Source organism: Pelodiscus sinensis, chromosome 3 (genome assembly GCF_052426305.1).
Source record: "Pelodiscus sinensis isolate ZL-2025 chromosome 3, ASM5242630v1, whole genome shotgun sequence".
Classification (NCBI taxonomy): Eukaryota; Metazoa; Chordata; order Testudines; family Trionychidae; genus Pelodiscus; species Pelodiscus sinensis.
Window position 1 is genome coordinate 129,014,966 of NC_143054.1, and position 16,181 is coordinate 129,031,146.

A 16,181-nucleotide genomic window follows, 5' to 3' on the forward strand; every position below is an offset into this window, starting at 1 on the left:
TCTTTAGAAGATATTCCAGTTTTAAGAATGAAGTTCCTTATAACAGTCTTCAAAACAGATGCATTTTACATTATTTGAGAACTTTATAATTCAGATCTGTATTTCACTTGCTGAATTTTAAACACTATTAGTCTCTCTAGTTCTGGGACCATACATTGTACTAACCACTCAAAATACTGAATATTTGTTCTGAACTCTACTAACTGAACATATAAGCCAGTGGTCTCCAACCGTTTTACACACAAGATCACTTTTTGAATTTAAGTACAATCCAAGATCTACCTCAAACCCAAATATCCTTACCCTGCCTCCTTTGTCCCACCTCTCTCTGTGGCCCCACCCACAGAAAAAGTGCTATTGCAAAGAATTGTCTCTTAAGGAAAAGCTAAAAATGACATTACATATACTGGGCCTGATTTCCATTTCAGGATCATACGCAGTTTATTTCATTGTTAAGATTATTTTTCAGTGTTCAATCTGATCTGATTTCCTAAGAGTTTTCTTGATTAATTAGAAAGTTATATCCAAGTAACAGGAATCAGAAGCCTGTACGTGTACGTGTACGTACACACACACACAAATATCTAGTGAAAACTTGTAAATTGTTTCTAGAGTTAATATGTAAGTAAAGCAACACTTACTTTGTTTCTAGACCATTAAGGGCAGCTAAAGTATTAGACAGCACATACAACAAACCATTGTCAAGCAGCATATCTGTCATTTTGGAGCAGGAATTTATGATTTGTAGCAGAAGGCAGAAGGAATTATGCAGCAGTACATTGTTATAGAGAGAATTCTCTATAAGTCCCAGTACAGGAATGACACACCATTTTTGAAAGAGTCCAGCATTTTTCACATCTTCCATATCAAATCTATTAACATAAAAATAGGAATCACACAATCAGTCCTTAAAATAATCACAGAATGCACAATTGAATCTTCTAGATTATGAATACTAAGGAGAGTCTATGCTAACTGTTATGTAATGGCCAGGTGATAGGAGTGATTTCCATGGCATCTAATTTTATGCCAGGGACAGTGCTTATCTAATCTGTTAATGGCAATAACAATTACACAAAATTCTTGGAAGGCTTACAGTGAAATGAAACCCTAAAAGAGATATTAATGGAGTTTAGCTACCACAAATAGGTTTATACTACACATTTCATAACCTGAAAAAAATCTGACTTTCAGCTTTTACTAAAAGCCACTGGCACAAGAGGTTTTTTATGATTCATTCTCCTTCTAATAATAAACATTGCAACTAGCAGCATCACTGTCCTAAAAAAAGGTGTAGGTTTGCTGTAACAAAATAATTCCATGACCAAGAGGAGGCTTTGATGCAATGTATTCATTAACTGTTCAACTAATTAAATCTAGGATGAATACTTCTTGTTAATTTCAATTTCAGAAGTCAAACAGAACTACAGCTAGGACTTTCTACCGCATAATGGAAGAGGAAGTGAATTACCATTAAATGAATGCAATTGTACCACACCATTAATATATTCTGAAGCAAACATCACAACTTATTCCTAAAAGAACTTGCATCTCCATTTTTTTGGAGGGATGGTATGACACACCTGGCAGGTTCTCATGAGTGGCAAACTGTGTAGTAGATGTAGGAAATAATCTGTGGGTACTGATACTGCACTACAATACGGAAATGAAGCAAGTGATTTTTCCTAACTGGGCAGATTGTGGGCCTTCGGCTATACTTGGATGTTGACTCTCCATTCGCTGCCATGTTAGACAGAAGGGTCTGACTAACTATACATTCAGAGAAAATTACTTCCTACTGCTTCGGCAGAATAGCCTTCTTAAAGAGAGATTTCCTTTTTCCTCAGTAATTCTGTGGGATTCCTTTTTTTGTGGTACAGAGATGTAGTACAGTGTGTAGATGACAAAAGAAAATCCAGGGATTTTCATTTAGATGCAGACTGGGGTAGCAGTTGGCACTGATTTTTTAAGCTAATTTTTTAAAACTAATTTGGTATAGGAGACCTGTGGTGCTATTTGAATTGTTAATATTGCCAGTGTCTCACATGAACTCCCATTGGAGAATGGCAAGAGCCAACCAAACTATTTTAAGTTCAAATGGTGTAAAGGAGCCTCAGTATTAAGCAAAGATATGGGGCTTTCTCCTCATAAAAGGTAGAGCGAAAGTGTGCCATAGTCTGGTTGGTCAGTGTGTGTCAATGTGCTACTGAAATGCAGTGGCCTACACTTTGCATAAAGATCGTATGATAATGTGGTTAACAAAAAACTGAGAAACTTAGTTTTCAGAGTTCCAATAAACTTGCAGTCATAGAAATAGTTTTGATGAGGCTGAGAATAAGGCAGGACTTAAATGTACTGTGTCATCTGCCATCAGATGACAACACAATATCTTGTCTTTCACAAAAATAGCATGTTCTGAACACAAGCAACACTTACTCTTCATCAAGTCTAACAGATCGGCCAAAAAGCATTTCCAAAAAGCACTCCACAAGTTCCTGAGTTCCTTGATGAAGATACAATTGGTTGGCTAACAAGGAGAAGCCACGATTCTTTAAAAATTTTTCCTTTTGTTCCCTGGTTGCTCTGTTGAAATAGGCATCCAACAACTAGAAAGAAACGCATCATTTTGATTTATGATTAAATATTTTTCATATAATTTCCATATAAGTTTAACAATTCTTGTTTGTGACATGTTCCATTCAGGAATGGAGAGTTAAAAAAAAAAGTTAAAAAAAAATCAGATTTCTAAATTAAAAGTCAAAACTTTTCCCTTTGATTGTATTTGCAACTTCTACTGACCTCAATCTATCAAAGAAAAGAATTTCTTCTGCTATTCAAATCAAAGACTTCTAGTCTAGTCTATTTTATAACTATCTCTACAACTATTACAATCCATTACTTCCAGTAAAACACACAACCTTGACTGCAAAATTTGGCAGATAAATTAAAAACTGAACAAAAACATATATAATAAAATATACTTTAGATTTATCTACATTGCTACTGAGCTGTGACTTCAGTGGCTCTATTTTTCGTTGATCCATCCATCTACTTTAATGAAACCTTTGAAGTTCCCTTTCAAACTATAAACTAAAGCTACTCCCTAGGCTCTGCCTCAAACACAAAAGTAAAATCCATGGTCAGTTTAAGTTAATACCCAGGCAAGAGTTCACACTGACTCCAATGGGAATTCTGCCTCAAGGAAGGATTTTAGAACTAAGCAAATACTGGAGGAAATTTTTATTTGATGTGCTATCTCTACTAAAGGATGGTAATTTATTTTCCTACCATATTACTCCCATTTTTTGTATTCTTATTCCCCCCATAGGATTTCATTTCTTTTGCTATCTTTTATGAAACAAAGTCAGCTTTTAAAAGGCTTTTGGGGGCTAAGACTAGGGAAATATAACAATGAAGTCAATCTTATTTTTGCTAACAATCTGTGTAGGAAGGATATTTTAGATCAAACTTTGCATATATTTAAGTTCACATGCTTATCTAAGCTGCAAACATTTAGGCTATACATATGCCTACTTTAATGACTCCTTGCTGTATGAGAGGAGAGGGATGATTCACAAGAACAGTAAGTGTGTCAGGCTGAATAAGTCTGTCTATCACATCTTCTAACATGATATCTGGCAGGATTAAAAGTACTCCACGTAAGAGGTCGTACAAACCACAGCATATAAGCACAAGACAATCTTCTGTAGATCTGAAAACAAAGAAGAAAACGTGCTATTATAATATATTGAATTTAAACTACAGGACTGTAGCATTAGAGGCTATCTGAAGGGGGTAAATGACCATAGTACACCTTAAAGTGAGGAGGAGGGACGGTGTCCAGCTTGCCAAGGGAGAAGGAACAGTGCTTTATGGAGGAACTGGAGAGGCTTCAAAAACTGCTTCAAAAGGAGGAGTGGGTCACCATGGTGGTGCTGACTCATCCCCTGGGATGGGAAGGGCTGAGCAGCAGAAAAGGGACAAACCTGGATGAGAAGCCCCTTCTTCCACATGCAGGAAAAAACATTTCTTTTTGTTGCAAACCATTATGAAAGTGTGGGGTGGATATTCAGTGCAGACACTATGGTGTACAGTGACTGGATAAAAGGCTTGATAGAGAACTAAATAAGGGAAGTGTTGGTTAAAAGAGTGGAATGGGGTAAGCTTAGGGTTCCTATGACTGGCATGGCAGGGAGCTAACTCCCTTTGCATATAGCACACCTCAACCCTTCTATGAGGTTCCAGCAGTGGGCTGGCTGGGGAACCTGGACAGAAAAAGAGAAGCACTGGAAGAACTGCCCTGGGTTGATATTGACAGAAGATGGAGATATCTGCACTGTGTCCACTTATCTGCTAGGTAGTTCCAGACATCTAACAGTGAAGTTGTGGCCTGATTAAAATCTTATCAGTCATCTCCTGCCCTTCTTTTAGTGTAGCCAGAAAAAGGTCAGACTAATGACGGTCTGACAAAGATTATTTCCCCTGGCTCTTCCCACCACTCCTCTTATTCCCTTTTTAGAGCTTAATTCTTAACTTCAATCAGTGGAGGACACCATCAGCAGAGTTATTTGTATTACAGTAGTATCCAAAGGTTTCAGTCAAGTTCAGGGTCCCACTATGCTAGGCATCATACAAATAGTTTGACCCTGCAAGGCAGGGATTATTTAAATAATATGGAATTTAAAATAAGAGCAATTTTCTAGGAGACAACTAGTTCAATGAATATATCTGCAAGTTTCCACTACAGATGCAATACTCAATTTCAGTCTGATTAACTTTTTTTTTAAACATATAGCCTATAGCAAGAACAAAATATTTGTCACATCTATGAATTATGGCAGAAATTACTGCACTATTAGAATTATTTCTAGAATGTTGAGCAACTAGAGTTAAAGAAAGGGTTCATACCTATAATCAGGTCTTTCAGATCTTTTAAAGGTTTGTTCGCTAACTGAAGAGAAGGCAAGACTTTCCCAATCTTCAGGAAGTACAGTCCTATCAGTGAGGCTTGACCAGCGAGCAAGGGAGGATGATCCACTATGAGCAGGAAATGCTAGACCCAAGCCTGCAAAATTATGTTGACTTTTCTGAAATGAAGGCAGCCCCTTCAGATTGTCAGGACGGCGCAATGAGGATTCAACTGCAGCACCATTCTCATTACTTTTCAGTTCTGCATTTACTTCTTTGTTTGCAGGTAATTCTAGTTCTTCTTTTGAAATGTCAACAAATGCTTCAGCAGATGTTAAGTCCGAGTCACAAACCGTTTTGGCAGACTCACAGCTGCTGACAAAGAGTTCCTCCTGTACCCTTTTTAATGTTTCAGAGCTTCCCACGAAGCTATTTTTCCCCTTTGGATCAGCAGAGTCACTCTCCACAACTTCCTGCAAGTCATCAATGCTTCTACCCAAGCTCCTAAGCAGCCTTTTTGGATGCACTTGTGGTGAGGCAGTAGGAGATGCTGGCAGGCTTTTGCAACGTCGTTCAGGTGCCTGGGAGTGTGTTAGCTGCGGTACGCGAATCTTGGAAATATTTCCTGGGAAGGAGAACACAAAATATTCTTAGCACCTAATTTTGTATTAAAAACCATATCAGAAATTTTAATTTTCTCTTTTACCCCAACTAGCCCATCCACAAAATGCACAAAGTTATGTGCCTATTGACTTCTTATACTAACAATCAGTTTTCTCAGTGCCCCAAACATTAATTCAACTAAGAAAAGATACCACATTCTGATATAATAGGCCATGAAGTTGGCTCAACTATTGAGACGTTTGATTTCAAAGACAATACATTCAGTTTACTTGAGTTACAGCATATGGCAATAAAATAATATATACACAAGTTAATGCTCACAAAGAAGAATAGTTTTTGGTCCTTCCTAATGTTGTTTTGAAGATAACACCTCTTAAATAACCTCTCTAGTCATACAACTTCAGAAGTCAAACAGCAGATCCTACAAGGAATGTTCTGTTCAGTACAGTCCCATATTTAAGTCAATAGACAATAAAACCCTGAACATATACGTGATTGGAGCTTAACACTAAAAAATTCCCCAAGGGTACATCTACAATGCACTCTTATCTCAAAATAAGCTATTCAGAAATAGCTTATTTCAAAATAGCACGCCTACACCGCAGGGAAGCCTCAAAATTAGTCCGAGGGAGGCTTCCCATGTAGATGTGCTATCTCGATTTAGAGCCCCAGGAAGCACTTGGGAGGAATAACTTAGAATGGTCCTGGTAAGGGACTACTGTGAAATAGCAGAAGTTGAATGTCTACACGCACCTTATTTTGAAATAGCTATTTTGGAATAGTGATAGAAATGTAGCCGTGTTAGTCTGGTGTAGCTGAAGCAAAATACAGGACTATGTAGCACTTTAAAGACTAACAAGATCATCTAATAAATCATCTTGTTAGAGGACTATGTAGCACTTTAAAGACTATTTTGGAATAGGCGTTATTCCTTCTAGAATGAGGTATACAGATTTTGGAATAAGCTGTCCAGAATAAGATTTTGGAATGACTGTGTAGACGCTCACATTGTTATAATGCTAGTTATCTTATAATCAAATAATGGTGCAGTGCAGACTCACCCTAAAAGACTAAGTATCTTAATAGGGCCAAACGTTGAAAAAGTAAGGTTATGTATGTAGATCACCAATTTTTCAAGTCATTTACGCTCTAATCTCAGAGGCAACTATGCAACATTTAAAACTGAATTAGTTTGTCTACTTTTACTGAATGGCAAATGTAAACTAAGCTACAGATTTCATCTTCATCTCTCTCTGTTTACTAATTCTCAGCTCATCTTAATTTGTTGTATTCAGGATATTTCATTCTGTCTCCTCTTTAGAGTGAGAGAGCTTTCTTTCCACTGTGTATTCACAAAAATCAGTTTTTAAAAATAAAACGTAAGAATCTGAAGGACTATCAGCAACTAATGCACAATATAACTGGGTTAGGATGCTCCAGTCTTCATAAAACAATATTAGAGCTGAGCATCTGATGCAATAGCGAAAGAGATTTTAGAGATCTGTGCATCCACTCGTCTGTGAGTCCATCTGTCTGCGAGTCCGTTTGTTCAACAACGCCTTCTAAATGGTAACAGCTAGGACCACAAAATTTGGTATGCAGCTTCTTCTTATCCTAACTCAAAGCAAGGTTAGGGTTTGATTGTGCCAGGAACACAGGATGTACCTGGAATTCAATTATTTCCCATAACATGGAATGGGAAGGGACAGAGAGGGAGGATGTGATAATCACAATTACCACAGGGGACAGACAGCTCTATTGCAGAGTGACCACAGGGGGCAGCCACACTACCAATGGAGTGGCCAGCTGGGGATGGGGCTCGCCATGTTGCCTGCTACCAGCCCAGGTAAGTGGCTGTCCTGCCGCAGATCCTTCCCCCAGATTGGGAGATGGGAAATCCCTGCCAGCCCCACCACTGGAGCCAGGCAGCTGGTGGGAGGCCTGCATGGCTCCCCTCTCCCAGGCCTGAAGACACCAACGGTAAGCCTACGCAGTATCCCCCTCCCCTCCATGCCTACCTTCCCACATCCACCCCGGGCCCCCCTCCTGCCCCGGGCCAAACTTGGAGAATGCCAGGTAAGTCTTCTAATAATCTCATTTTTGCAACGGTCTAAGGAAGACCTATTTGTCTGTAATATTCATCTGAGACAGATGAATGGATAACATTCTTGAAGAAATAACTTGTATGTAAAATAATCTGTTTATTGGTTTAAGTCCTCTCGTAAGAGCATAAAATGGCTAACGTTCACACACAAAACCTGAGGAGATTGCAATATTTCATGCCATGGTTTTAAGCAAAGTGAAAGGCATATTACTTTTGGGGAGGGGAGGGCGCAATAACCAAGCCTCAGTCTAGCAGGCACATAACACTTGAAGAGCTAACTTGTAATATGCTTTTCACAAGCGAAGAACTGCTTCAAATACAATAAAATCCATTTTGCAGTTAGGTCAGGAACGTGGTACTGTTGGGTTTTATAGAACTGAAATTGCAACAGTCACAAAGAGGAAATGAAAATGGAAGCAACTCACGCACCTTGTACATGTTGGCTAAGTGTTTGGATCCTGCAGGTTTAGCCAAAGATCATGCCTCAATGTAGATATACATTGAAGTCATAGTTAAGGCCACACTGATAGTTACATTGAAAGACTTTTTTGAACTAGCTTTAAATTTTGATCCAGGGATGATATTTGAAAATGTGTATAACAAACATTAAAAGACTACTTGTTAAATTACAGAATTATAGAGCAGTTTGCCCATGCTGGTTAATACATGTTAATTTTTTGCTGTAATGACTCAGGATTTGTTGGAAAGTTACTAATTTGTATTGTTTATGGGCAGCTAAAATGTTACACTGAAATCATAACAGAAGATGATATTTTGCAAAGTGGAAGGTTGAGTAACTTGGATCCAATCTCTTTTGTATAATTATAGTATGTACAGCACACATACATGAACAGAATGACATCTCACCTTTTTACATCTCAACTTTTTACATTTTAAAGCTCAACTGCAATAGTAAACCTGGCAATTCCCTCCCAGCCAAGTAACTTGCTGGGCATGTAAGTCACACAATTGGGATATATACCTGGATTAAGTTACTCCTAATAGGGTTTCCTACTTTATTTCAGATATGAGGAGTATATTATACTCACTGCATCTTTCAAATACTGATTTTCTATTTTTTACTACATTTAAAATGGCCAAATCACCATTTCTCATCATGTCAAGTTATAAAATACTGATATGGTCCTAGTAATGTTGCATCAGTGGACTACATTTAAGTTGACTTTTCCACCACTTTACAATTGCAGCCTTTTCCCTTGCTTTGTTGCCAAACCCAGAAACTGTGCATATGCTTTCTAGCAGCAGGTATGTAATATCAATATTTTACCTCCCAGTGCTGAAGCAGTAAATCCAGTTGGACTTGTATTTACAAATGTACTACTGTCAAGTGATTTTCCACCACTGCTGGAATCTCTCAGGTACTTGATCGATTGGACCTTTTCCAGAAAAATCTTGCCATCTAGAAAAAGGGGGTGTAGGAGAGAGAACGTGGGCAGAGGGAACAATGATCTAACTTTATGCAAGTTTGTGCTCTTAGTGAATTAAACACAGATAAGTCAAAGTAATAATAGTTAATAAAAATTAAATTATTCGAAACATATCACTGCAAGATTTAATTAGTGAAGTGCTTTCCTTTCATATTTAAGAAACACGCTTTAGAATGAAAGAATTATACTTTTGTTCAGTATAGTAGTGTTATCTTTCTCACTAAATGGATTTTTAGAATATTCTTCTCAGTGAAACGGTTCCCAAAATTGTACATTTGAAAACAGCATTTCCACACTACCTGCTAGTAGCCATCTTGCTGAAAAGTTAGCAACATAAAGGACACCCCTCTCTAATTCCTATCTCTCACAAAAAAAATGTAGCTCTTTATCAGGTTCACCAAGACTCAAAGTGTGCCTATGAAATCGGACATGGAGTCATGTTGGAGATCAAATGCTGACAATTGCATGCCATTCAAGCAGAGAGCCAATTACTGAAACTGGACATGGACTTGAAATGCATCTGCAAAAGTAGAGTATAGTCTGAAAATCTGGCTCAAAAACATAATTATACCACAATGGGTTTCACCAGTCTCAAAACTATACATCATCTACAAAGTCAAAACGTACAGGCAAAAACCTTGAGAATATCAACTTTAATTAGAAATTAAATCTATAAAATATATTTTATGCTATATAGATGTGAAAAAGTGCTTCTTTACAAAAGAAGATTTTAGAAGTCTATACCCATTTTTGTTTACTACAGTAATCATTTACTACCACAGATCACATGGCTGTTCTTGATTACAAAAGTCCTAACTTTACTCACTTTCAAACGCTTCTGTGTTCACTTTTTCTAACTGAGTGCTGTCAGGAGATCACTGTGCATCTTCCACTGATGGCTCAGAAGGATAATTGACTATAGTAATCTTGAACAAAAACGTTGCCATGTGGCTAGTTGCAATTTCACCTCTTTCCTGTCTCCCTCATTTCTGAGGGATCCTCTGATTGGACCCCCTTCCAGCCTTAGCTGTCCTTTGTCTTCCCTAAATATGCATTTTACCTCGCTGTTAATTTCATTACAATTGTTGAAGCTCAAAATCATGTATTTAAAATGGATTAAAATCCAATAAAGTTTAAATACAGTAGAATCCTCTTAAATTGCAAATCTTGTTGAAAATAATGAATCAGTTATGCAACTGCCCAAATTATCCAAATTAGCATGATGTACACAACATTGCACATGAATTCTTTATGATATTTTATCTTAAAGCAACCAACAAAAACTATTGTAAAGTTATATAATGTGCTTAAAGACTACCAATACTGTAAAACTGATTTATAAGGGGACTTAAAACCTGAAAAATTGCCTCAAGTTAAGGCTCACGCATTGGGACTGCTAGCAAAACAAGTAATATCTGGACAAGGGTTATTTACTAACTCCAGATGGCAGTTTGCATAGATCTACACAATCAGGAATTGTGCCCCTCACGGCACCTTTCTACATATCTACACTGACATTTGAGGATGGAGGAGTAGCAATCCATTCCAACTGCTTCTTAGTTGATTCAATTAATTTAGGAATTCTTTCAAGAAAAGACTAATATAGGGGAGTGGAGTTACATGGGTATTCTTCTGAAGGAACTATTAATTAGTGACAAAAACACTTTTCCTCTGATAACTGCCTGTATGAATTCACAGTACTGGAGATTAACAAGCAGGAACAGCCATCCAAGGAGAAAAGCCTGAGGAGAATTAGTTAGAGATGGCAGGAATGCACTCCCAAATTGGCATCTATATCTAGCCACCTAGTCAAGCAAGTAATGCTATGGAATTTACTGAGACCTCAAAATAGCAGCTTTGAAATATTTACCTCTGTGAGCATTATGAAAGCCATTTTTTGATCTGACAGAATGTGCTCTAAAGCCCTCAAGTACTTTATCATGTGCAATACCATAACAAGTTTGTCTAAGAGTTACTCTGAAAGTAGATGATTTCCCTCTTGAATAGGTCCCCATAAACTGCAGTTACATTTAAGGTAATGCTTTTCAACCTGGTGTCTGCAGACTTTATCTAAGATTTCTTAAGGGATCCACTTCTCCATTCAAATTCTTTTAGGGGCCACAAATGAAAAAAGGTTGAAAACGACTGATTTAGGGTTTATGGATAGATTTTCATACTGAGTGTATATAAACTAGCCTCTCCATAGAAGCATATTTGGGGAACTGGTAAACAGAGTATGTCTATACCTGGAGATGCAGGTATCATTTGCAGCTTGAAAAATGCATCTTATTGTCTTTGGATTTATAATTAATAACCTGATGAGGTATCATGAAAAATAGGAGGTCTATTTAAAGAATTTTTCTTGATAGAATCAAAATAAATATAAATTTTTGAAGAAGGAAAAAATTTTGGTTCTAAAACTCAATTCAGCCACTTTTGTAGAAACACTAGTTACATGGTAGTATATAGCACAGGCATTCACAGAACAGCTATTTATAAAATTAGTTTAATTTTATTTTTAATCAAATAGAGTGGCATTTCATCTTACAGTCTATTTCTGTTTGAACAAAATATTGTATCTACCTATGTGCAGAGCAAAGTAGAAGTTGGTGGGATTGTGACAAACATATGTATTAGTGGGAGGGTGAACTGCTAAGAGGAAATTGAAGATCAGTGTCAGTAATTCCAGGTCTGGGGGAGATCCAAGCACTTCTTCAATTATTTTCACAAATGATCTACAAACCTCCCGAGGCAGGGATGTAAGGTGCCCTTCCTTTTGCTCCTGAAAGAGAAACACACAGATAAAATGACCTGAATCTCAGTTTAACTCACTTCATCACTATACTCTTCCATATAGTACATGTAAGAAAAAGTCTTAGTATACTTTACCTAACTTGGAAGAAGCTACTGTGTTCATTCAATATTACCTGCAACTAGCATTCCTGAAACACAACTGTAATAACTAAGAAAGTTACACAAGTACACGTTAAAAAAAACCCAACAGATATTGAATCTGGCCTTATTTCTAAAGTTTGTTTCTCAGTGGTTCCATGGAACCACTTAGGTTGCAATTTTAGTGATGTATATAGATAAATAAAAATCTTACTATACATTTTAGAAGCATGAGTCTGTTTGTCCTTGAGTCTGTTTGTTCAATAGCTCCTCCTAAATGATAAGATCTAGGACCTCTAAATTGGGTATGCAGCTTCCAGTTATCATAACTTACAGCAAGGTCAGGGTTTGGCTGTGCCGGGATAATGGGATGCGCCTGGAATTCGATTGTTGCTCATAAAATGGAAAGCAGAGGTCTGGAAGGAGGGAATTATGTTGCAGAATGACCACACGGGGGGCAGCAAGGGGCCAGAGATAGGGCCCAGGACAGAAAAACTCCACTGGGCCAGCAGAGGATAGGGGTGGAGAAAGAGATGACTACTATATATAGACAAACTGTCTGAAATATAAGTCTGCTTGTCTCCTGCTGGAGGACATGCACCCCCTTCCCTGGCTGTGCCCGCTGCAGTGGCCACGGACTGGCGCATCTCACTTGCTTTAAGCTACTGCGGTGAGAGAAGGCTGAGGTTATATTCTCTCCGGAGACAGCCTACATTCCAAACCCCTCATCCCTAGCCCCACCCCAGAGTAATAATTCAAATAAAGAAAGACATTATTTGAGTTAAGGATCAAAGCAACAATAAGTAAATCTTCTAGTAATTAATAGATTTTGAAATATTAACTACAATTGCACAACTATTTAACCTAAGATTAGACTTACAAAAAATCCCACTAGGTGCCTTTAACTTCAAATCGGACTTTAGATCCCAAACTATTTAGACACATTTGTTAATTTGGTAGGCATCTATCTGCCACTTCTCTGGGAACCTAATTTTGTAATTTTAGTGCAGACTAAGGGCTATGGAACAGTTGCTTAGTAACATTACTTGTATTACAACACAGAAGTGTTTGACATTAGCATTGCTATCTTTTCCTGAACTCCTCTAGGAGTTAAGTTTAAAAGGCAAATCCATTTACAATAATTTATTAGAGTCATAACACAAAGGTTAGACTATTCTTGCATGAGGCATCGATTAGATGAAATTGGTAAGGGCTGACAATGCATTCCGTGCAGTATAAAACAGATTAAGATGTTCTATATTGGGAAGCACAGTCTATGAGAGTCACATGTAAGACAAAAATCACTAGGACTAGATGGGGTAAAATGACATTTTCTCCCCAGTTGCTTTAACGATTAAGAGAGTTTAGGGTCATTTTCTCTAACAGGAAGGGGAAGGAAGTGATGTGAATTGAAGACATTGACTATTACATCAAAGATTAGTCCAATAAGTGCCTTAGGTAATTGGGTCCAAAACACAACCTAAAAATGATAAAACTAGGAGTTTATGCACAGTGACAGACACATGGAATCACTAGGAACAAGTGACTAAAGAAAGCAATATAGAAGAGTATAAAGGAAATATTGTATAGGTTTCTAGAGAAGATAATTAGGAATATGGCAAAGGAAAAACGGGATTAGATAAAATAGAACTTATATAAAAGAATAAGTCATCTGACTTCCGAAGTCTCATGTTCTAGTTAATGGTCTTAAGAGGCATGCAACCATAGATAAAAGAAAGGTACTCCTGTTTTATGGCAGTACAAGAATATGGCAGTCATTAAGATTAGGGAAAACAAGTCAAACCATTTTAAAAGCCTAAATTTGTTTATTCAAATGTAATATTAATTGTAATATACCTCTCTTTTTATAGCGGTATAATCCTTTAAGAATAGACTATAATAATTTGCATTTTCTTAGACAATCAAAAGTGATTGATGGTTATATGTTAAAAAAGTTTAATCTCCTGGGTGGCAGGTAATGTAGGCAAAACGTCCAGCTGCCCAGGAGGGCTAGGTTTGTGGTGCGACTGCCCAGCCCTTCTCAGTCAGCTGGGAAGGGTGAGGCTGCACCACCCACTGAGATGGGGGAGACTAAGAGGCCTGAGAATGTTCAGGGATGGAGGCCAACCACTGTCGTGGCTTGCCACAAGTGGAAAGGGGGAAAGGCCGCAGAAGGGGCAGAGTTGAGGTTTCCCTTCCCCAGCTGGGCATTCACTCACAGCCCATGTTTAAACCATATGTTTCTGAACACCATTAGCACTATCCACATTTTTTATTAACAATGATTTGAGAGTAAAGCTATACCAATATTTTGTATGGAAGATCTAATACACATGTGATATTATACAGAAGGACCATCTTAGCAGCCCAGTGGGAATGCTGAAGGAATGTAGTTAAAGTCCATTGCTCCTGAGGTTGGTGGGAACAGTGGCTGAACATGAGGCCATTGAGGGTACTAGAGGATTGTGCATCACCCTCCAATGACCTTCTCTACAACTCGTATATTCTGATGCAAGTATCACTGCTTTATAATGTCTGTAATAAGATAGGGGAAAAGGACTCGTCTTTACAGGGATACCTGGAAAAGTAAAACTAAACAATGGAGAATAATGTGCATTATGTTTTTAGTTTACCACTGAATTATTTACCAAGCATAAAATAATAGATAGTACCGACAGTACCTGCAGAACCTGACATGTTAGCAGGAAGTGATGCAACACTTGAGCTTTCAACAGTTGTTTGATGTTAAACATTTGATGATGATGGTTAGCTCTGATAAGGATTTCCAGAGCTGCTAAGAGAGTTTCCCAAACACCTTGCTGAAAAAACAAGACACGCGTATAAAACAAGAAGCACCAAATATAGCATCCCCCACTCTCTTCTATAAGCTATACTATCCTACTTTCAGTAGATTAAGATAATATGAAGCATTATAATTAAATCAAAATGCTTTTTACTGTATTTGCAGGCAAAGAAGGAACAGGAAAATTAAAAATTAGTTCCAAAAACTCTGACCTAGAAGAAAATGTATGCACGTTAAAGGGTATTATTACATTGTTAATCCTTAATATTTGACACTTTACCCATGTATATATAATTTTGAAAAATATAAAAAAGCATAATTGTATGCAGTGCTGTTGTAGCTGTATTCGTTCCAGAGAACTGGAGAGACAGGGTGGGTAAAGTTCTCTCCTTCAGGTCACCCAAAGAACTGCTCTGTGGAAGCTTGACCACTTGTTTCTCTTATCAATAGAAGTTGGTACAACAAAACATATAATCTCACCTACCCTGTCTCTCTAAAATTGTATAACAAAATGGAAGGATTTGCAATTACACTCTTGCTATAATACTGAATGCAATCAAGATCTATGCTAATGGCCATGAGAAGTTTGTTATTATTTCCATTTCTTCGTCACCAACTATTTTGGTAGCTGTTCAAATCCCCAAACTAGCAGCAAGAGAGCCATTTCAGATCAAGAAAGGATGATGACAGAAAGAGGAGGTTACTCAACTTTATCAGTAACTGACGTTCTTTGAGATGAGCGTCCCTGTGGGTGCTCCACTGCAGGTGTCGGTGTGTCCAAGCACCTGCTGTGGAGCACTACAGAGACTTCTCTCGAAGAAGTAGTACTGTACTTCTTAGTCAATTTTATCCGTCTTGAGATGGTAAATACCTGCGCTTTAGACCAGATCTTCCAATCAAGCAGCAACTCTTCTAGCAATTTAATATCTTGTATTACTGCAGTAGAATTCGCATCAAGCATGAATTGTCCGCTCTCATTTATATTAAGAATCTCATCACTGCAGCATCCTTCAAGAAGTGTCTAATAGGAAAAACAAAAAAAGAGACTTAGCTTGTGATCTGAGAATTGTAGGCCACAATTAAATCCATATTTTAATAAGAGTTTGTTTCTACTCTATCTTATTTGCATCCTTTCTAGGCTTATGATGCAACATAGGTATGCTTAATCTTGCATCAACACTGTATGATAGGTGGCCTAGACTTTCCAAAAGATCCTCAGAAGATTGGTGTGCAGCACTTCCTAAAACTCACGTCTATAAGATGTCCTAAGCTGGCAATCCATCAGTTTTGAATGCCTTAGCAATAACCTACTTTCAGAAAAAAAATTCCACAGAATTTAAGAGATGTTGTCCACCTTCTTAACAAGGCATAGCACACATACACCATATGCCCATTTCAAATA

The 16,181-nt window shown here is 37.6% G+C and overlaps 1 protein-coding gene across 5 annotated transcripts in view; it reads right to left on the reverse strand.

Moving 5' to 3' along the window:
* The window catches only part of LYST (lysosomal trafficking regulator), a 153,916-nt gene that overhangs the window by 60,145 nt on the left and 77,590 nt on the right, over positions 1-16,181 (reverse strand). For 4 of the 5 annotated variants that reach the window (XM_006122067.5, XM_075924800.2, XM_075924797.2 and 1 more), the window contains 8 exons: positions 15,651-15,800; positions 14,658-14,795; positions 11,668-11,866; positions 8,925-9,056; positions 4,909-5,533; positions 3,535-3,712; positions 2,437-2,606; positions 642-872 (listed from right to left, as the gene is read on the reverse strand). In XM_006122067.5, coding sequence (XP_006122129.3) covers positions 642-872; positions 2,437-2,606; positions 3,535-3,712; positions 4,909-5,533; positions 8,925-9,056; positions 11,668-11,866; positions 14,658-14,795; positions 15,651-15,800 — 1,823 coding nt within the window. The remainder of the gene's footprint in view (positions 1-641; positions 873-2,436; positions 2,607-3,534; positions 3,713-4,908; positions 5,534-8,924; positions 9,057-11,667; positions 11,867-14,657; positions 14,796-15,650; positions 15,801-16,181) is intronic. The other variant, XM_075924801.2, reaches the window with a different exon arrangement.